The 22,078-nt window shown below is 42.0% G+C and overlaps 1 protein-coding gene across 3 annotated transcripts in view; it reads left to right on the forward strand.

Annotated features, from left to right (window-relative positions):
- Positions 1 to 22,078, forward strand: part of ITSN1 (intersectin 1) — a 1,130,286-nt gene that overhangs the window by 314,203 nt on the left and 794,005 nt on the right. For all 3 annotated transcript variants that reach the window (XM_069202488.1, XM_069202489.1, XM_069202490.1), the window contains exon 11: positions 8,367 to 8,441. In XM_069202488.1, coding sequence (XP_069058589.1) covers positions 8,367 to 8,441 — 75 coding nt within the window. The remainder of the gene's footprint in view (positions 1 to 8,366; positions 8,442 to 22,078) is intronic.

Consider the following 22,078-nt stretch of genomic DNA (forward strand, 5'->3'; position numbering starts at 1 on the left):
TACTCGTTTTGTCCTCACTAGCACACACAAGCTGGCAAGCAGTGTGTCTGTGCTGAGTGAGAGGTCTCCAGGGTGGCATAAGACATGCTGCAGCCCTTAGAGACCTTCCTTGGCATCAGGGCCCTTGGTACTAGAAGTACCAGTTACAAGGGACTTATCTGGATGCCAGGGTCTGCCAATTGTGGATACAGAAGTACAGGTTAGGGAAAGAACACTGGTGCTGGGGCCTGGTTAGCAGGCCTCAGCACACTTTCAATTGTAAACATAGCATCAGCAAAGGCAAAAAGTCAGGGGGCAACCATGCCAAGGAGGCATTTCCTTACAGAGGCTCACTGTGATTGGTGTATTTTTGGCTTAGGGGATAAAAGAAGGTCCCATCCCAAGTGTCATCTAGCATTTTCATGTGACAGGGGATGCCTCTTCGAAATGCATCCCAAGTGTCATTTAAAAAACTCCAGCAGATTGGATAAGCAGGTCTTTACACTCTAGCAAGATCTGACACTGATGTCAACAAGAGGCCCACTGCGATGGAGACCAGTCTGACTGGGAGGGGCAAAAGAAAGGTGCAGGCTTACGGTGTTAGCTATATCTGCCCGTCACAGGGTAGGCTTCTTTGAAGTTTATCAAGTCCTTGTGGCCAGCCCACAGGTCATCATGTCAAAGGCATATCACCTCCTCACACCAACAGTTTTTTTTCCCTGTCCTGGGTGCTAGTTAATGACACGTTCATGACTTTTGAACTGCTAATTACAGGATGGCAGAAGAGGAAGAGCTGAATGCAAATTTAGCTTCTTGTGACTTTTGGCAATGCAAAAAGTCTTCTATCCAAAATATTTATTACAAATCTGACTTCACCTGTAAAACAGGCTTGTAATAATTATTTTAAAAAGTCCAAACATTAAACTTGTAGCAGTTTCTGAGGTAGAGAACACTTATTAAATGTAATATTGTATCCCAGTGCTTTACTAGGGAACAATGAGGTCTGCTACAGTGAGAATAGCATTTTTAGTGCTTTTCAAATGTTTAACATTAATCCTTTACATGCCTTAATTTTAAATCCCATTCACTCTGCCTTATGGGCACTAAGGCCTACCTAAGGGCGCAATAAAGGTTTATTCCTGTCAAAAGGGGTTCTTTTGACAGGTTGAATTTGTACTTTTAAAACTTCACCGACAGGCTACAATGGTAGGCTTGGAGACATGCTTTAAAGTTTCACTGCAGTGGATGGCATAATTTGTGCTGCATTCCACTTGTAGTATTTGGTTTAAAGGCCCTGGGTGCATTTTGTAGCACATACTAAGACTTGGGAGTAAATTGAAGGTGCCAGTCAGGAGTATACTAATTTACCATGTTGAAAGGAGGAGCACAAGCATTTTCATTGGCTAGCAGGGGTAAAGTGTGCAGACGCCTATAGCCAGTAAAAACAGGGTTCAGCAAAAAGGCCCCAAAAGGGCACATTTCCAACAACAGCACAGGCGCTGTATTGGTTGTCACCCTTTTTGATCTGGTATGAATTTGTCATTGGTGACTGTAGTGAGATATCACTTAGAGACCAGTGATAAGGTGCCCAAATGTGCTCCTGTCTTTGTAATGTAATTTGATTAACTGGTGATCGTCTTTGAGAATCAGCAGAAAGTAGCTAAACTAGCATTTCATTGCCTAGCAAAAGAGCTTAGTATATTATCTCTCTCTCAGGCACATGGCAGACGGCTCACTATTGGTATCATCACCCAAGTGCCGCTAGTCTCGTAAATTTAACAGTAATAATAGTGACTCTTATTGTCAGAAGATTTAAGATTAACTACTACAAGCCACGGAAACTGATAGGGGAGAAAAACAGAGGGTCAGGAGATTTCATCAACTGCATTGCAGCTTGTGGTTGCGTGGATTAGATACAGATCTTCAGTTCTTAAAAAAAAAAAAAAAAAGTATAAGATCATGCTATTAATACAGACGCTGCATTTTATGGGAATGTTGTTTTCTGCTGCAATGTGCCCATTTGATATATACGGGTGTCCGATGTAGGTCGGTATGGCTAGATCTATGTCCCATTAAAAAAAAAAAAAATAATAATTACATGCATTAGTATATAAGTACAGTTTACTATTATCAGAGCACAACAGTACAGAGATAACAAAGTAGTAAGAAAAAGGCTTATTTTTCAGTTGTTGATCATTACAAATGTGTAACTTGTAGAACAATGCTAGCATTCTGGTTGAGTGACGGAGCGGAACACATCTTTTTAGGTTTATACATTTTCTCATCAATTAAAAGGCTTTCTCCTTCCACTTTTTAAAAGCATTATTTACAAGTGAAAAAGTTAGAGTACCTCATGAAAAAAGGGCTTTGGTCTCAGAGTTTCCTTTCTAGTCTGAACTACTTCTGTTTTTTTTTTTAACCTACTCTGGAGTGGCCAAGGAATACCTTGTGTTTTCTTTTTCATGGTATTTTTTCTTTGCATGTTAGTTGTCTTCCTTGGAGATTTGTCAACACTTACACATCTTTCAGTGTTTGGGCAGTGTGATGTGGCATTGCACTTACGGTGGTCAGTCAGTTTACCTGTTTTATTTTTGCTGAGTCGTGGTTCTTAAATGCTGTGTGGAGAGTTCCTGATGTTGAGTAAAGTTGGCTCCCTTGATGTCAATTTTGCTTGCCATCGGTTTGTCAGTTTAAAATGAGTTCAAAGGCTGCCAGACGAAGCTTTCTGCCACTAAGACCTCTAAAGCCAGCTCCATTTTCAGTACTTCCAGAAGAGATAGAAGGGCCTTGAATCCTAAGCCCCCCCCCGCTTTTCCGAGTTGTCCTGTGTGGCAGACAGGCAGGCATCTAACGTGGTGACTTTGTCCAATCATTTGTGGACGTTAAACCCGATGCTGAACTAAGAGCATTAAGCCTGTATCTTATTGCTACACCTATATTAGATTGTCATAACAATGAGGAATTAAATTTCAACAGTTGGTTTGGAATTCCAAGAAACAAACACTACCTTCATTTTGGCGTTTTTTTAAAGACCTGGGGAGGAAGACCATTCCTCCCTGTATCCACACCAAAACCTACTGCTGAACATTTCTTAAGCCATGGATATTATGCTTTCGTGTATAAGTATGGATGATTAATTTGCATTGTTCTGTGTATATTAGAGCTGTATTATTATTTGTAGAAAATAGTTGGATTAGACTTAGTGATTCTCTCTTTGAATCTAGCCCTTGAATACATTTTTTTTTTCTTTTTAAGGGCTACCTTTGGGTAGTGGCATGTCTAATATCTATGGTCTTAGTCACACAGTGAGAGTTTCATCATTCCTTCCTGGACAATATTAATCTCTTGTTGAGCTTCTGACTCATAGCTTGATTACACTTTTGTTTCTTCATTTTGAAGAATTCCAGAAGTAAAACCTGTGAGTAAAGTACTAAAGATTACTGATTTGGGTTTAACTATGTACACTGTGGGAAAACATTTCTCTGTCCATTCGTTGGCTCCCAGACAAGCTATGTCCTTAGCTGTAAAATATTCCTAACTCATTGAATCAGACTGTGTCTCAGATTGAAAATATAAGTTATAAAATTGTGTGAAAACATTTGTAAAGTGTGCTGTTGTAGTAATGTCCCTTTGGAAAAACTGTTACACGTCTCCACATAGGACAGATAAAATCCAGGTTACCATCATACAAAAACGGAAAATGGATTCCATCTGGGTAGTCGATGTATTTCAATTTATGAATAATGACCCCAATTACATCATACTATCCCCTTTGCTGATAATGGTTACTGTAACTGTCTAAACTGAACCAGTCAGCGTACTTTTAAAGCACCCCATGTTTGCGCTGAAGTGCTCTACTTTTACGAGCTAAGGGCCAGATTTATCACAGTTTTGCAGTCGCAAACGGCCCAGTTGGCCGTTTACGATCGCAAAAACTGCATTTTGATATGTATCAAATCCAATTTGCAATTCCGTAGCTTGTTACCAAATCGCAAATTGGATTAGAGACTACATACCGATTCAGTATTAGGAAGGGGCGTGTCAAGGCACAGAGGTATGTATGATTGTTTTGTGACCATGAATGCGGTCTCAAAAAATCGCAGTTAACACCAGTTTCAAATTGGTGGTAACCCATTCGCAAAGGGTTACCCAAGGGACGCCTTCCCCTTTGTGAATGCAGGCGAAAACATTTTTTAAAAGCAGGCAGTGGTCCCACGGACCACTGCCTACTCTTAAAAAATGAAAAGAAACCTTTTCATTTTTCTTTTTTAAACTCATCCCATATTTCTTTAAAGAAAACAGGATGCATTTTAAAAAAAATAAAAGATTGCTTTCTTGAAAAGCAATGACAGACATGGTGGTCTGCTGAGCTCAGCAGGCCACCATCCATTTGATTGTAGCCATTCGCAATGGGTTGCAATTGAGACCTACTTCATGAATATTAATGAGGTAGGTCCATTTGCGAGCCCTTGCGAATCGCTATATGAACCGCCTGAAGTTTCATTCATTCCAAAAGCGATTACTTAATTGCGATTTGCAAAAAATCGCAATTTGGTAATCGCTATTGTAAAACTTAATAAATCTGGCCCTAAATCTGTTCTATATTGTATATCTAAAAGAAACCAACATTATTAAAGCCAGTGGGGCTGGTCTTGACAAACGTGCCTTTTTTCTTTTGGTTTGCAAACATACAAAAGCAATAAAAAGGTAAAAGTAATTAAAAGTAAAACGGCTTCTAAAAGCTTGCATGCATATGTAAGCAAAAAAGACACATCAAAAAATTAAATTAAAAAATATAAAATTGAGTCAGTAACTGAAAGTAGTGAATGGCCTACCAGCTCTGGAAATTAAGTGAACTAATTTTTAGGTACAGGTGCACATGTGCAAGATCAACAAGCCATCACCCGCACTGAATATAGCCCATTTTTGAAGCTGATTGACCCATTGCTTTAGGCTGTGCTTGGCAGAAGCAAAATGTGAATGGTACTTAAACACACCAGTGGAAGCTGAAGAGAGCTGACCAATAGTCTTTTTTTTTTACAGGAAACATGAAGCTAGAAAAAGAGCAAAAGCTGTGTTTATGCTACACATAAAAATCAGTGGGTATTTCCCTCTGAGGTTATGGTAGTTTAAAATTATCAGAATTCACCCTATATTGCAGGCATACGTTGTTTGTGAAAGTTACGTTGGTCCTGTTGATTAACTGAGATATATGGGAGGTTATTTCTATTTATTGACAAACCAGTCACAAGAGACTTCTGAGAAAATCCTTTATGATTTGTTCAACTTTATTTATATTGCCTGTCTCATGCATACCCTATTAAACCCATTAAACGTATTTTAGAAATAACACCTCTCAGTGTCTGAATAGAATGATCAACACAAATTGAGAACTAATGGAAGTTCTTTGGAAGGGGGACATGTGTGAAAATGTGTTTAACCTCTTGACTTCAGTGTGTAAAAGCTCCTTCCCTACTAAAATATTGCTGGCCATTAGAATGCAAACAGTAGACCAGGAGTCTGGTCTTGGTGTTTGATTTCTCAGCAAGATTAAACTTTTGTGACTGCATTCTGCAAGCCATTAATTCCTGCTTACCCAGTCAGGACCTCATTCTCGTGTTATTATGCTACCTCTGATAATTTTGACAAGCACAGTGGCTCATTCTCTTCACTTGATTAGTGAACTTCCATTTTGCAACTTGCCACTCAGCGCAGTAGAACATCTGATTTCTTGCAGCTCTTCATACTTCCTCATTGTCTTAATGTTTGTATGCAGGAAGGATCCTAGAATTATCTTGTTTTGTATAAATACCTGTCTCAAAATTCCTACCTGCTAATTTGATCATTATCTGTGCTAGCGTAGTAGCCTCAGATTCTGTATGGTGTTCTCACTGGGATATCGATTCCTTTCTTCAGTAATAAACCAACGTCCTTCGTGTTTTTGGATTTGCATCCTTTGTAATGACGTCCTCTGGCATCATTTTTAATTCCTCATCTGCTTCTACCACTGGTTTGTCCAGAATTCTTGCTTGCATCCTGGCCCTGATATATTATTCTTTCAGCCTTTTTTGTGTAAATGAAATAATATGATAGTGGCACACTGTTATAACTCTTCCAATTTTGGATGGATACAAACTTAGCCACTTCGGCTTCCAATTTTGTTTCTCTTCCTTAGATTTCCTACAATTTCAACTAAAGTCCTAGATTTGTTTGTAGCCTTTTCAGCTTATTTTAAGACATCACAAGCTTGTTTTCTACACTATAGGATGAAATGATGGGCTAATTTCCCGTGATAATCCCAGACTTTCCTCTGTTTTCACTCCATTGCTGTTAGTTGGGTGGGCCAGACAGGAGCACATTGGTTGTTCTTTGCAAGCTTGTTGGCTTACTTATGGTTTTTCATTATCAGTTTTGGGGAACGGACTACTAAGTCTGGAACAACATATTCTCACCAGAGGATTGCTATCATAGGGTCCGTTATGTTTGAACATAAGGTGTGTTCTAGCAGAACTAGCGAAAAATGTGTTACACACTTTTTCTAAACTGTATGGAAGAGTTAAGTAATGTTTAAAGGTTTTACACAAAAATGTGGTCTTGGCCTGGTAGATATTATTTTTCAGGTTTTTGGCCAGAAATGTACACTTCCATTATAATTTAGTGTTTGGTTTTTAAGTCTTCACCAAGCTTGGCCTTCTTTATACCTCCATGTAGGGTACCATATTTGCGGCTGCAATCTGCAGTTGAAGATCAGCCAGGGATGTAGATGCCATTGGCTCATAGAGTAATGAGTGGATGTTACCTTGGCTGCAGGAGTCCGCAAGATTTGTATGTTCCCAAATATGTATTAGTTTTCTTCATAATCAAACTTGTTGTATTTAGCTTTTCACCTCAAACCATTTATTTGTCTTCTAACGCATATTTTTAGCCTGCCAGCCTTTGCAGAACACATCCATTACTTGGCCTGAAAGGGATCTCTCTTGAATGCCGTAGATAGAACAATATAGCTTTCAATTGTTGCATGTTTTTCTGTCCGGAGAAATGACTCTACGAAGGAAAAAGTCAGCAAGATATCGGTCGTCTACCTAGAAGGCATTTGGAGAATCTGCTATCAGTATTGAGTGCAAAGTACACCAATAGTTGAATTATTTATTATGGGTCTTTCTTGTTCTGAGCATGTTTTTGTAAGGGTTAGTATTCTGCTGCCAACTCAATACTCAGGTTGGCAGAACCGTACAAAAACTCTTCTGATGAGCTGTCATCTGCAGTGTGGAGTCTTGCTTTTTGTTATTAAAAAAACATGCGTTTATGGACTGTCCTGTGGCGGTGAAGCAGTGGTATTTAAATGTTAACTGATAGCGAACGAGATGATTTTGGAATCCATTTTGTTTCACTTAGCCCTTAATGGCCTCAGCCCAATGTTCACAATGTAATCCAGGTTGCATACATTCTAGCAAGATAGGGCAGTTGTGGGTATGCACAGCAGACTCTATTGAAGCTCAGAGGAGAAGTTACTCATCTTATGCTTTATGTTCTTCCAAAGAGAGGCACGTCCACCATGGCTTACTTACCTTTGTCCAGGACTTCCTTGATCTCTATTTATCCAAGATCTTAAAAGTGTTTAATGCTGTATGAGGAACAGAGTATAATTGTTTTCTGATCCTGTTTACTCAACTAGGTTCATTCTGGGTTTAGTATTCATGTGCAACTTTTGAAAATATATTTTCCTGTGCTGCAAGATTTATTCAGTGTTTGTAACAACAAGCAAAGATTATATCCTCTTGCAAAGGATTCCTGAGTTTATGCTTTTTAAAGGTCTAGGTTATCAGCTTTGGTCACTCAAACCTTTGAAATAGTCAAGAATACTACTAAGGAGAGAGTCAACTTGAGCTATGGAGGGAAAATTGTTATTCTGTTATTGATGTTTAGAAAATCGTCCTTTACCTTTCCATGGATTTGTTACCTCCTCTCTCTGTTACATTTTGTACTCAGCGGCATTCAGATAAACAATTTAGAGATCGCTTGTGTCATTGGTGCCAGCAGAAACAAATAGGCTGCATCTCTAATGGCTTTCTCCGTGCAGGCTTCTCCTTTAAACGTCTATGTGGCTCGATGAGCAGTCATTCTCTAATGTTTGACCCCCATGTTGTTGGCCACACTGGTCAAGCCCCCATGCAAACGAGTGAAGTACTGAGACCTGTAATGTTTAGCTTTCACAACGCACTTTATCATGGCAGTTACATCTGCAAGAAGAATGTGTTTCCACAAGCAGTATTGGCCCTTGAGCCATTCATAAGAAGGTGGTTATGAGGAATTCCTCTCTCCTGCTGTAGATCATTTAAGCGTTCCACTTGAACCAGGGAATAATCCCTCCTGTCTTTTTTTCCTAGGCCATGCCCTGACTCTGCAGAAGCGCCACATCACAATCTGGATCACAAAAGGAGTTTTTACATTGCTGGTGCCAGGTAATTGCCTATCTCCTCCTCTGCTTGTCACCATTTTGGTGTTTTCTTCCTGAGCTAAAGGCCGCTGTTGCCTACTGGATTGTTTTTCCTTTTGCAAAGTTTTGTTAAGAAATTGAAACAAATTATTCTCTTGACAAGATAATACATCGTAACTAGTGAAATGCGTAACAATTGTTAATACATGCCCTTGCCTCCAGCAAACCAAACTCTTGACGCTCCTTTTGGAGCTAATGCCCAAATTGATTGTAGAAGGGTGTCCTTAATGCTACACCTTACCACTTCACAGCGATTTTGTAAACTTCATTATCAGTTCCCACAGAGTCCTGAAATCTTAGAATTTAAAGGGATGAGGCAGCAATTAAAAATAAACATTTCCCACCATTAGAATGGCTTGGCTTCCATCAGAGTAAGCTCTTTTGACCACAGTCTTCTTAATGCTACAAAAGAAGTGGCAGAGTCGTGAAAGCTTGCCATCTTCTTGATATCAAAACTAAATCCTGAAAACCACAACCTGATTTTGAGGATTATGCTGTAATGGTTATGAACTAGCAAGGTAACTCCAAAGGCTGAAATGCAGTATTGCACGTCTTTCAGAATTGATGACCAGCCTGAGTACTGTTTTATTTTTTGGCAGTCTTAAACTGGCATTTTTGCGTAAGTGAATGCAGTGTTCTACTTAACATTCTGAAGACATTTAAAAAAGTCTTTAAGTTGGCTTGTTATTTAGCATTCCTTTCAGGAGACCACAAGAACCTTCTTCATTGATGTGGGAAAGTCAGCAACACTCTACACATAGTTGTTTTATTCTTCATCTACAAAAAACATGAACTTCTGCTTGTAGCTCTTTTTACGGCACCATTTGCTGCATTTTAATATTCAATGAGGTGGACTGTGCCTCAAGATTATGAATAGGGATGTCCTGCTCATTTGTCTGTTTGAGCCTTAAATTGGGTTTCTCATACGAGGCAGATGTAGTTCCTGCAAAAATAGTACTCTAAGAAGTTTACTACAAATCACCAACGCATGTTTGATAACTGATGAACTTTGCACATTTATGCAATAAGTTAAAAACATAACACTCCTTTAATTTGCATGGGCTTTCTCAACATTCTAAGAAATGAAAGTATAGCAAACAATTTCCAACGATAGAGACACCAACTAAAAAAAAAACAAGATAAATGTCTTACATGTACAGACCCCTAATTACACTTCGATCAAAGAATGAATGTTGCATTTACAAACAAATCAAGTGTTGATCAATTTCTGTTCTTATTTTATTTAACTGATAATTTTGAATTACATATTGGCTCTAAACCAAAGTTGTTTACACAGTTTGTGTATAACTTATAAACATAGGAAATAATGTACAGTTCATAAAGGAAATCAGACGAAAACGTTAGAGAAGAAGGAGGAAACAGGGAAACATGAAAGGTAAAATGTCACATAACATGAGAGATGACAGAACTTGAGTCAGTTAGTGTACAGTCCATATTTCTGGAGACGACATGCAATCACTGTTGATCTAAGTGGATTTCAAGAAAGGGTTACTCAGCCGCCTCCGGTTTCAACAGGACTACCCTTGTAGATTTCTTTCTGTGGCTGGTTGAAATCCCATGTCTGGAGTCCTTCAGCAGATGGATATTCCATGCATTACACTCAAAATATATTTTGCCACTAACGATGCAGTTCTGAAAAATATTTCAGATTTGAACGAGAAAACATGTATTCATTAAATTCCTGCAGTGTCATCCAGTGAAGAAATTCTGTCCTTGTCCCATCGCCAAATGTGCCCAACCCTTCTCCAACAATGTCATCTGTATTTGCATTTCTTTGGGTAAAATGCAGGTCCCTCTTTGATCATTCTAATAATATTTTGCTTATTCAACTTTATCAATTTATTCTGTAGAATAATGTCTGGTGAATAAAACTACGCCCCATGCAAAGTCTGTGAAACGTTTGTTGCAAACACTGTCATCCAAAAGTTTTCTGAAATAGATTCTTCTTTCTGCAGTGACCACACAAATCTCTGGTCCTTTGTACCTGAACTAGTATTTGTATTAACAAGAACCATGTTACACACAAAGCTGTAATATACTCTATTTCCAATAACTGAGGCATTTAAAGTGTTGGAAGTATTGGTTCGAAGTTCAGCAAAAAAGAAAAAAACTACTTCAAATGCCTTGTTTAATGTAAGATAACTAGGAGTAATTGTGATTTCAGTGCAGTAAATTGGATCCAGTGAAGTGGATCATTCAAGTACATTTCTGGAATGAACCAACAATGCACTGATACCTTCCAGGGTTTGGAGATCACAACCGTTGCTTGTGTAATTGTATGGCCTGACAATTCCCCATCTGCATGGAGCACTGCAAGAATAGTACACTGCTTGAGCATACCAGACTTGATATGTATCCTGTGGCTAGACCTTTTTTCCACATGAACTAGTAACACAAACAGTTGTATGAATGACACATCCAAACACCCCGTTTTGCTTTTCACTATGTTCTGTGAGAACCTGGCTTCCCTTTTAAAGCAAACACACATAAGGGTATTGGAGAAATGCTTTCAATTTGTCTTACCATTGGCAATTGCTCGGGTAGAGTTCCAACCAATTTTTCTTTTTGGCGTGCCATGCCACCACTGATTACACAGAGCCATATGAAAATCTTTTCTGGTCCTGCTCAGTAGGAACAGTCCAGCCTGGACTGCCATGCCAGGTCCTCTCTGAACCAGAACACAAGTAGCCCAAAATTGATTCCCAATTAAGCCTCTTCAGTCGGGAGCAGCTTTGTTCTAGTGGCACATGTAGGAAAGTGCTTTTGGCATGCTTATCACCCCCCACACTTTTTACCTTATATTGATGCTAACTTGACTAAGTGTATCCTGGGATCCTGCTAACCGGGCCCCAACACCAGTGTTCTTTCCCTAAACTGTATCATTGTATCCACAGTTGGCATACCCCTGGCATACAGCTAAGTCCCTTGTAAAATGTACCAGTAGTACCAAGGGCTCTGTGACCAGGGAGGGTCCCTAAGTGCTGCAGCATGCATTGTGCCACCCTAAGGGACACCTCACCAAACACATGCACACTGCCATTGCAGATTGTGTGTGTTGGTGGGGGAGAAAAGGGTAAAGTCGACATGGCAGCCCTTCCAGGGTGCCATGCCCTTAAACCACTGCCTGTGGCATAGGTAAGTCACCCCTCTAGCTACCTTACAGCCCTAAGGCAGGATGTAGGTGAGGGAATAGATGCATTGGCAATATGCTCCCACAGTGTCTAATTACATTCTTAAACATTGTAAGTGCATTGTGGTCATATTGAGTACATGTGCTGGGAGTTTTGCCATTACGAACTCCAGAGCTCCTTGATGGCTTTACTGAAGACTGTGAAGTTTGGTATCAAACTTCTCAGCACAATAAACCCCCACTGATGCCATTGTTGTATTTATTGTAAAATGCACACAGAGGACATCTTAGAGATGCCCCCTGTATTTTACCCAACCCTCTAGTGTAGGGCTGACTGGTCTGTTCCAGCCTGCCACCAACAGACAATTTTCTGAACCCATGGGGTGAGAGTCTTTATGCTCTCCGGGTCAGGAACAAAGCCTGCTCTGGGTGGAGGTGCTTCACACCTCCCCCCTGCAGGAACTTCAACACTTGGCGAGCCTCAAGGGGTCAGGCCTTCTGTTCCAGTGCCCCAGGGCACTGAAGCTAGTGAAGATTCCCCCACCCCAAGCCCTACTTTTGACGACAGGTATGGTGGGAAATAGGGTAACAATTACAAAAAAAACAAGTGAAGGACGGAATGGTGAACAATGTCAAACATTCACCCCCAGTACAGAGATCTGGGCCTAAATCCATCATTTTTTTGCTACCCATGCCATTTCAGTTTGGATCCAGCCATATTCAAATCAGTCTTGACCCTGTTCCCCATGGGAACAGTCCAGCCCAAACTGCCAGGCCAGGTCTTCTCTGGACTGGAAACAAGCTTCCTGGGACTGGTTTCAGGGTATCACCACTCCTTGGCCAGGCTAGCTTTAATCCAGTGGCCTGGGGAGCCTGGGACCCACGTCTGGGCACTCTCAAGACTACATTGGTGCACGTCAGAGGACCAATACTCCGTTTGCTTTGGTGACTTCAGAGGCTTGCACGATGAAATCAAGCCCATCTCCTACTGTGTGCTGTCTCTCTCAGAGTTCCAGATTGGATGTGCATCCCTGTCCATCTCCAAACGTTTCAGCTACATATCCATTTGAGCTTGGCTCCCACTCTGTGCAGTTGAGATGGGGACCACTATGCAGTGAGCAAGCATAGAGACTTTAGAGACTTTCCACAAGAAAATGCACAGTAGGCCTACCTCCTATAGTGCTAGAGCATATACTTTGATGGATATTTCTAATTGATGATGCCTCATATTTCTTTTTTTTGTGGATCTGGAAAACTATAGCTTCTGAAAGTAGTACTGCAAAACTATAGCCTTTGAAAGTAGTACGGCAAAACAATCCCTATGAATTTTTCTTTTTCTATTCCCTTCACAGATGTGGAGCTCTGCTGCCAACTATTTCCTTGTTTACTGGCTTTACCATAATTGTTTTTAACAGTGCGCAGGGATGCCTTTCTCCAAGACCACGGGGTTTAAGCTGTGGTGCACCTTTAGGAAATGGATGTTGTTCACAGATCCAATTACATCTGTCTTTGGTGCCTTGGCTTGCAAATGGCATTCAGAGACCTTTGGCAAATGCTTCTTAATCCATCCGAAGGGCTACTGTGGAGTGTGAAGCCATGCTCTGGGTTACCAAGCACAAGAAGCAGGGGGGCAGTAAGAGTCTTAACAGTGTTCATGATTGTTGTTGTCCAGCATCCAAGTCGAAGTTCAAAAACAAGTCTTGGCCCAAGCACAGGAGGCCAAACTGGATTGAGCCCCTTTCTACCATTCCCACTCCAAGGAGTTGCAAGGTCACCGCATGAAAGTTCTGAATCCTGCCAGGTTGTACAATTCATACCCTTTCTGACAATGAAGCAGATGTGCCCTGAATTCCTGAGGCCATCCTTGACTTCTGAGCATCATTGACTCCTGAGCAGATTGCAGCCTTTAAGGCGGTGATGCTCCTATTATTCTAGACTGTACCTGGTCCCTCCAGTGTGCCTCCAGGCCCCATGAATTTGTTTAGCACCCAGTTGGACTTCCCCCAGTGGAATGTCCCCTGGCACCAAATGACCCAATTCAGCCTCAGCCTGGCATCTGCTTAGCACTGGTACTGGCTCAAGCGGTGCTGACTTTGGATTCCGCCATTCGATAAAAAGCAGACTTTCACAACATCTTGGCTAGGGTCATTCTACATAATAACTAATTTGCAGAATAAGTATTCCCCTGATGTTCCCTTCCCTCAAAACTAGTACTAGCAGAGGTTGGAAGCCATTTTTGGTTCAGGTACTGTGAAGGGACTAGAACATGCTTCATCTTCTCAGCACCCTAGCCCTTGTTATACTAATGGAGGCCTTTTATGAATAGTCTCTTCAAAATGCCATTGATTTAGGCCCTTCACCCCAAAAAAGGATTGGATTAGTTCTGACGAGAGCACATTCTTTGCAGTGATTGTACACATGGTTGCAGAAGTTTGGGATTTACAGATGCCGATGGAAGTGACCAAGGCAAACTTTCTGACCAAAATCTTACAACCTGGCCCATTGTCCACCGAGCCCTTACTGCCATTGAAAGAGTCTGTTTCAGCAACCTGCGTGAGCCTTGTTCACCACCTTCGAACTTACCCATTGCTCAGCACCACAGCGGCTCCTGGAGTAATGGGGACCCATCCTTCATCATCCAACTCCAAAGAATCTTGGCGTTCAGGCTTCGCCAAGCAAGGTGAATGCTAATGCTTTCCCTATCCGCACCACAAGACACAGAGTCCCAAACAATTGATGCTGTAAATAGGATATTTACACCTCTTGGGCCAGTGCAAGCATGCACATAATACATGGCAAGTGACAGCTTGCCCACTTTGTCAGAAGGTTTCTGGGCTTACTTTACTTGAACCATACATGACTGCCAGGATGCTGACAAATTCATCCTTCGGGCCGGACTGAACACTACTATCTGTCACTCTGACAGGCTTCTTCAAAGAGTAGCTTGTGTGCTACTGGAAGCTCTCCAACGACCTGCTATTAACTCTTCTTGGTGCAGCCTAGTCAGCTAAATTAGAAGCTTTTGCTTAGTTTAATATATTTATACTAAAGTTGAAAAGCATGTATTTGAAACCAAAATGTGTGTATTTTCAGAACTCATAAGATGACGTTTGAAGAAAAATGTGTGAGTTTCCAAAATGTACTTAAAGCTAATATATGAGTGAAAATCAAATGGTGTTGGGAAATCCTATTACTTTTATTAATAACTTGGTGCTAGGGGCACTGCAGCTATGGCTGTTATGTATTACCCATGTTGAGGCATTTCACACTGATAAAGCATTTTAGATCACTGCTAGCAACCGTGCCTGATGCTCCAAAGTGATCACTGCTGATAATCTTTATGCCTTTGGTGGGCACTAATGTAATCTTATCTGATATAGTACCTATTGGATGTCTTAATAATTTTTGTGCCTCAGGAGTAATTTCTTGGAACATTAGTAGCTTATTATAGAAAATGTTGGATTCATGTGGGTACCAGTGTCTTTGTCAGAAGTACTTGCATGCATGCTGCTGGGTTCTCCAGAGACAACCATGTGTCATTGATGGATATGAGATCAGACAGAGCCATGTTCTTCAGAGTACAGGCAGGTTCTGCACTGGAACACTTTGACAGGTGGGCTACAGCCCTAGTCCATTCCAGTTAGTTCATCCAGCATTACCAGAAGTTCTGGTGGTACTCTAGGGACCTTGGTTCCCAACAGAGTCCAAAAATAGGGGTCCTTGTAGAGGCCGTGGCTACAAGGAGTTACAGCTTTCATCTTGTTCCTCACCTGGTACAGCCACCTGCCAATCCCCTTTAGTTTCCCCCTTGTTAATCCATCCTTCCCTATGTTATGCCAGTTTGTGGTCAGACTGACATAGCATGCTGCCATGTTAGCCAGATAATTTCAGACATTGCTTGTCAAGCTTGCGATTGAGGTTTTACCCCTGGCGGAGAGATGCACAAAATACTTCTTGATCCCCAAAAGGATGAGGCTCTAAGGCTAATTCTGGATCTCAGAATTCTGAACACCTTCCTTAGATTGGGCAAGTTGGGGATGCTGATGCTGGCGCTGGCTCAGGACTTGACGGCCTTGAATCCTGGAGACTGGATGGTGTCCTTAGACTTGGAGGATGCGTACATTCATGTGCAGGGATTTCCTCTGATGTGTCATGGGGTTGGAAAACTTCCAGTTCACCATGCTGCCATATGCATCTCAGAAATACATATATTCCTATACGCCAGTGATTGGCTGGTACAGCCAAGCTGGTCTCTGTAGGTGTTGACAGTTTTTGTTGCTGTCCTCCCTGAGATTCTTGATAAAGGAGCCAAACCCACCTCTTCATCTGGTGCTGAAGATTCACTTTATTGGGACCATCCTAGACACACAGGGCTTGGGTATCCATTCCTCCCATTTAACTTCTGCCACATCGGCACGTCTGCAACAATCAGGCTATGATGTTAGTGTTTTGCGCTTGTAATCTGGTTCCGTCCTGGAAGGTACTGAGGCTTCTTAGCTTCATGCATATTACTTGGTGCCTTTTGGCACCTGCCATGCCTGCATTGGAACCCTTGCCTTTAGTGGGTTAAACACTTGGTCTGCCTTTCAGAAACCATCGGCTTATCAGATGAAGCAGCACAAGACCATGGTGACAGACAGTTCTGCCTGTCCCATGTTAGTAACAGACATCTTGTGCCTGGGCTGTGGAGGTGTTTTGAACAGAGTGGAGATCAGAGGGCTCTGATGTCCAGTGGAGCAGCGTTACCATATCAACCTTCTGGAGTCCTCTGCCATCCTCCTGGCCCTTAAAGCCTTTTCTACCTTCCATCAGGGATAGGTCCGTCAAGGTATTAATAAACAGCATGAATTCCATGTGGTATTGCAGCAGGCAGGGCATTGTGGGTGTCTCTTGTCCTCTGCCTAGAGGCTGTGCAATGGCTAGGTTCACACAGGATCCCTGTTAGTCACCTGGCGGGTTCACTGAAAGTCAGAGGACAAACTTATCAGGGATTGTCTATTTGATAAACATGTGGCGTCAGCTTTCAGTGTTGGCGCAAGGTGACTTGGCTCAGTGGAGTTTACCCGTAATAGGTGTATTTGCAACCAGTGAGAACACTCAGTTTTACTGCATAAATCTTTTCCGATTCACGTGCTCTGCATGCTGCCATCTAGGGGTTAGGTCTAAAAACTCTCCTCTTGCAGTGTTTTCCTCATTTGTTTTTCTTGTTGTTATTGGGCATCATCTGTTACTGTTTGGTGCCTTGTTCATCCCACTCCTGATACTAGATACCTGCCCAGGAAGCCCTTCGGAATGGTTACCATCTCCAGATTCGTTTTTCTGCAGTTGGATGCTCCTGCTGAAGACTCTCCAAATATCAAAGGAGAGAGGGTAAAGCCACTGTTGTCTAACAAATTTGAAGCATTAGCCTACAGTCAACACCATAGCATTAGGAAGAAAAGGACACCTGATAGCCACACAAAACAAAACACCAAAGCAGTATTCTGGGGGCAGCTGGCTGACCAATGGGAAGGTCGAAAAATGGGCAACCAGGGATCTATATTTATTGGAGATCTGAAGAACACACCATTTAGATTCGGACCTGAGTGCTACCTCAAGTGTGCACAGAGGGACAATCACCAGTTGTGTAACCTCTGTCTGAGGCACGACAATACTGAGGTCTTTGTGTTAAGTTCAAACCACAAGCTGAGAGCCAAAGAGAAGCAGAAAAAAGCACACTACACCATGCAGGTACAGAAGAAAAAATCATTCTTAAGAGACCTTAGTCTGTCGAGCGAGGAGGAGGATAACCTTGCCAAGGAAGCCTATGGTGAGGGCTCAGACCCTGAGTGGGAGGTAATTAACATTGACTGAGAAAATAGAAAAACGTGGACTGGTAACACAGAAAAAACAAGGTCCAGACTAGATGAGATCCTCAGACTCTAAAACCTTGAAGATTGCCTTGGCACCTAAGCACTCATCGACTGAAAGCAAGTTGAGGTTGAATTAACTCTTCCTGTCCCACACCGAGGAGCACCGCAGGAGGATGATCCTCTGAAAAGACATTAGTGACAACAGATGACCGAGGAAGAAAGAGATTGAAGAAACTGTCAGCTGAAAGGCTGGTGCAGAAAAAGAGGCCAAAGAGTGAGTGCTTGAAATAGAGTTGAAAAAAACAACTCCAGGCTGAGATGGCAGCAGTCCCCCAAAAGAATGATTTTGACCCATTCCTCTGGGAATTCTGAATTCCAACAAAAACCTTTGACAGAAAAGAATCAGAGGGTAAGGGAGGCCTTGGCCTGGAACCACTACTAACCTCAGAGCCACAGGACGAAGAAGAACTCATGTTGATGTATGAGGGAAAGAACCCAGAATTTCATGGTCTATTCCAGGAAGCCAAAGACATGGGAGGGCAATGGCCAGATCTCGATAGTGACTCTTAAGAAGAGGGAGTAGGCACATCCTTCGAGGCCTTGGCCTCTGGATGATATTTTCCTGTACAACATAGCGGTAAAGAGAGCACCATACCGCTAGTGGAAGAAAAATCACAAACATGCTTTCTGCACAAAACCGTCCTTCCCTCGCAAAGCAAAAGCCAATATCTGCCAATGCTCCAGAGCATTTTGGATCAGAAGAGAGAGGCTTTCAATCAACTGGCAAGCTGCAAGTCAGTAACACCCAGAGAAGAAAAGTAGTGCAAACACTCCTCAATGGACTCTGCCTATATATAAGGCAATGCTGCAGCGAACGAAATCATTTGGGCCAGTGGACTCAGTTCAAAAAGAGAGAAAGCACCCTCGTAGATGAAGGCAAGAACATATCCAACACAGGCTTAGAATCAGCATTAGATGCTGCTGACACAGCAAGCATGCAGCTAGTGATGGGCACAAAATTAACGAAGCACACCTGGCTGTGAGTTGCAGGTTTTAAAAATGTAGTCCAGGTAAATATATGCAACTCACTGCTCATTGGGGAACAACTCTTTGGCAGTGCAGTGGATGACACACTGCAGCAACTAAAAAAGGATAATGAGGTAACAAAGTCCATGGGGGATTTACAGCTGAGGGCCACCAGAGGAAAGGAACTGCCCCCACAAGGCGACCCACTGGAAGAGAGAGCTTTCAGCCCACCATTACACACCAACCTTTACAACAAGCAAGCCAGCCTAAGTATTCAAAACAGTAGTGGCGATAATAGGCACCACAAAGGCAGTTTTTTTGGGGGCGAGTGGGAGAGGGTAGAGGAACGAGCCCTGCAAACAAATGACTTGCAGAAGAGAAAGCGCCCCACACAAAAACCTTGAGGGAAAGAATAGGAAATTTTCTTTAAGAGGGGAGAGGGGTCACATCGGACAAATGGATTCTCCACATCATACAACATGGACATTGCATTGATCTAGTAAAATAACTCCCAAGATGAGGGAACAATCAGATCTTCATCGGGACATGAAGGAGCTTTTGCAAAAACTGTCAGAAGAAAGAATACCTTCAAGAGAGACCAATCAGGCAAACTACTCAACATATTTCCTGGTTCCAAAACCAGACAGTTCACTACAACCAAAACTAGAGCTTTGCTTCTCAAACAAATTTACATAGACACAAAAATCTAAAATGATAATGTTAAAAGAAGTCATCCCCAACTCCAGGAGATGGATTGCATGACAACTATGGACCTAAAAAGTGCCTACTTACAGATCCCTATGAACCGGGGTCACAAGAAGCTCCTATGTTTCATAGTGGATGGAACACACTGCCAATTCAAAGTACTATCTTTTGGAATAAACTGAGTACCAAGAGTATTAACAAAGCTTAGCTGCCATAGCGGCACACTTGAGAAGACCATGAATACACCTGTACTTCTTAGATGACTGGCTGATAAAGGCAAGCTCATTTTCCAAGTATGCGAACAGCATCAAAACAATGATGGAAACACTACATAGACTATTTCTCTATAAAGGGAAAAATCATCACCCATGCCAGAAAGGTAAAAAATCTTTCTAGGAGCAAGAATCGATAGACAACAAGCAAAAGCATTTTCCTGTTACAAGAGTCCAAGTGATAACCTGGTAAGCTCACGGTTAACAGAAGGGTCCGTCTCTTACTGTGAGGACAAGAGGAAAAGATGCTAGGTGTGATGCTTCCTCCAGCCTACTAATTCAATTTATGAGGCTACACATGACCAATCCAGGAATGGATACAGAGCCATTGGTCACAGCCAAAGGGGATTTGGCTGGATTTAGTGGTTGGCATGCAGAAAGTACAAGAGGAAACAACATAATGGAATAAAGAGAACATAACAGTAAGGATACCCTTCATACTACCTCATTTAATGGTGACCATCACCAGAGAAACTTCTCACATTGGATAGAAAGCACACATGGAGAGCTTCAACATCAGAGACTCCTAGAAACTAGACGAAGCGAAACACCACATAAACTTACTGGTATATATAACGGTGCTCCTGACCCTAAAGGAGTTCCAGACACAGGTATGGGGAAAATTTATACAAATTCAGGTGGACAACACAACAATGCTCTACCTCAACAAACAAGGAGGTACGACGTCATTTGCACTATCAAAATTGGTACAGAAAATGTGGAAGTGGGCCATTCATAGAAGGATAACCTTCATTATACACCTGCCAGGAGAGGACATTGTGGAAGCAGACAAGCAATCGTCTCACACAAATAGGAACTAAATCAAACATTAGTCGAAAAGATGTTGCAGAGGTGGGGGGACAACAGAGTTGGACCTGTTTGTGACACTGCAGAATGCCTCCAGGCACCCATACTGCCACTCTCTGGGGAATACACCGTTGATAGACTGGTTAGGGAAATTTGCATATACTTTTCTGCCAATCACACTGATACCACCAATGATTAACAAGTGCAGACAGTCGTGGATGACTCCAATCATGATCACCTCCCAATGTGAAAGGCCAACATGGTTTCCGAACAAACAAATAGCACAGAGCATTGTGCAGAAAATACCAGGCTCACACGACCTGCTATCCATGCAGGAGGGGAGAGTTCTCCACCCAGAAACTCATCACCTTGAGCTTTGCTGCATGGCTCCTCAGGCCATAAAACTGGGACAGTCAAGCCTTCCAGACAGTACAATGTGAGTCATAAGGGAAGCAAGAAGTCCAGCTACAAAGCCAGATATAAGAGGCCCACAAGGTAGTGCCAAAAATCTGGTGTGTTCCATAACAAGACACAGGACACCTCAATCATTGGTTTCCTAACTCACCTACTAAAAAATAAACTGACCTACACCTGACCGATGGTGTACTTGGCAGTGAAATTGACTTACACAATGTATCACATCAGCAGGGGTTTCTTTTCTACAGTGTTAGTCAAATGGTTTCCAGAAGGGGACCAAAAGAATAGTCCCATCTAGATGGGCATCTACAGCCATGCGGAACCTAAATGTGGAGTTAAAGTAACTGATTGAAACCCCCTGAACGACTCCACAGATCAAAAAACACTAAAAAATGCTTTCCAATTTGCAATGAGTTAATTACGAAGGGCAAGTCAGCCTCATGCACTTACCACTCAGGAACCATACCTGCACATACACAGACTCAGGGTAGTCATGAGAACCAATCCATGCTTCCAACCAAAGGTTATATCGACGTTCCATGTAAACCAAGCTATCCAAATAACAAGTTTCTGGCAGGAACCAAAGACTCAAGCAGGTGGATATACGTAAAGAACTAATGTACCTCTTAGAGAGAACAAAATCAATCTGGAAAGCAAAGCAGAAGTACCAGTTACTAAGAGCACTTTCGCAAAATGGCTAGCCCAGACAATTTAAATGTCACTAGAAGGCTGGCATACAACTGGAAACAAAGCCTAGGGCACACATCAAAGAAGAAATGATCAGTAAAGAAGCAATCCAACCCTTTCATGCAAATGTTCTGTTTAGTGCCATATTTTTGGCAGCTATTGTAGACATTCACAAAGCACTACTGTGTAGATATCCAGGTGAACAGTCACTCAAAAGTGTGATAAAGAGTACAAAAGCATTTGTTTGCAAGTTCTGGCTCATTTCAAACCCAACCACCAAAGTAAACTAAAACACTGCTATAAAGTCTGTATGCAGCATGTGAATCCAGAAAAGATACACACTGCAAAGCAAAATGGTTACTTACCGGTAGGAGTAGTATTGAATTTTGAAGAATTTTCTGGATTCACATGTGACCCACCCGCCTTCCCAGGAAATGAAAAAAGAAAACAAAAAGAACAGATGATGGATGGAACGCTGAATAAACCAAACATTCACCCCCAGTCACAGATCTGGGTTTAATCCATTGTTTTTTTTTGCTCACCAGGCCACCCAAGTTTGGACCCAGCCATATGCAAATCAGTCTTGACCCTGCTCCCTATGAGAACAGTCCAGCCTGAGCTGCTGATGAGGGGTGATACCCTGAAGTTGGCCTCAGGATGCTTGTTTCCGGTCTAGGGAGTACCT

This window comes from Pleurodeles waltl, chromosome 8 (genome assembly GCF_031143425.1).
Source record: "Pleurodeles waltl isolate 20211129_DDA chromosome 8, aPleWal1.hap1.20221129, whole genome shotgun sequence".
In the NCBI taxonomy this organism is placed as follows: domain Eukaryota; kingdom Metazoa; phylum Chordata; class Amphibia; order Caudata; family Salamandridae; genus Pleurodeles; species Pleurodeles waltl.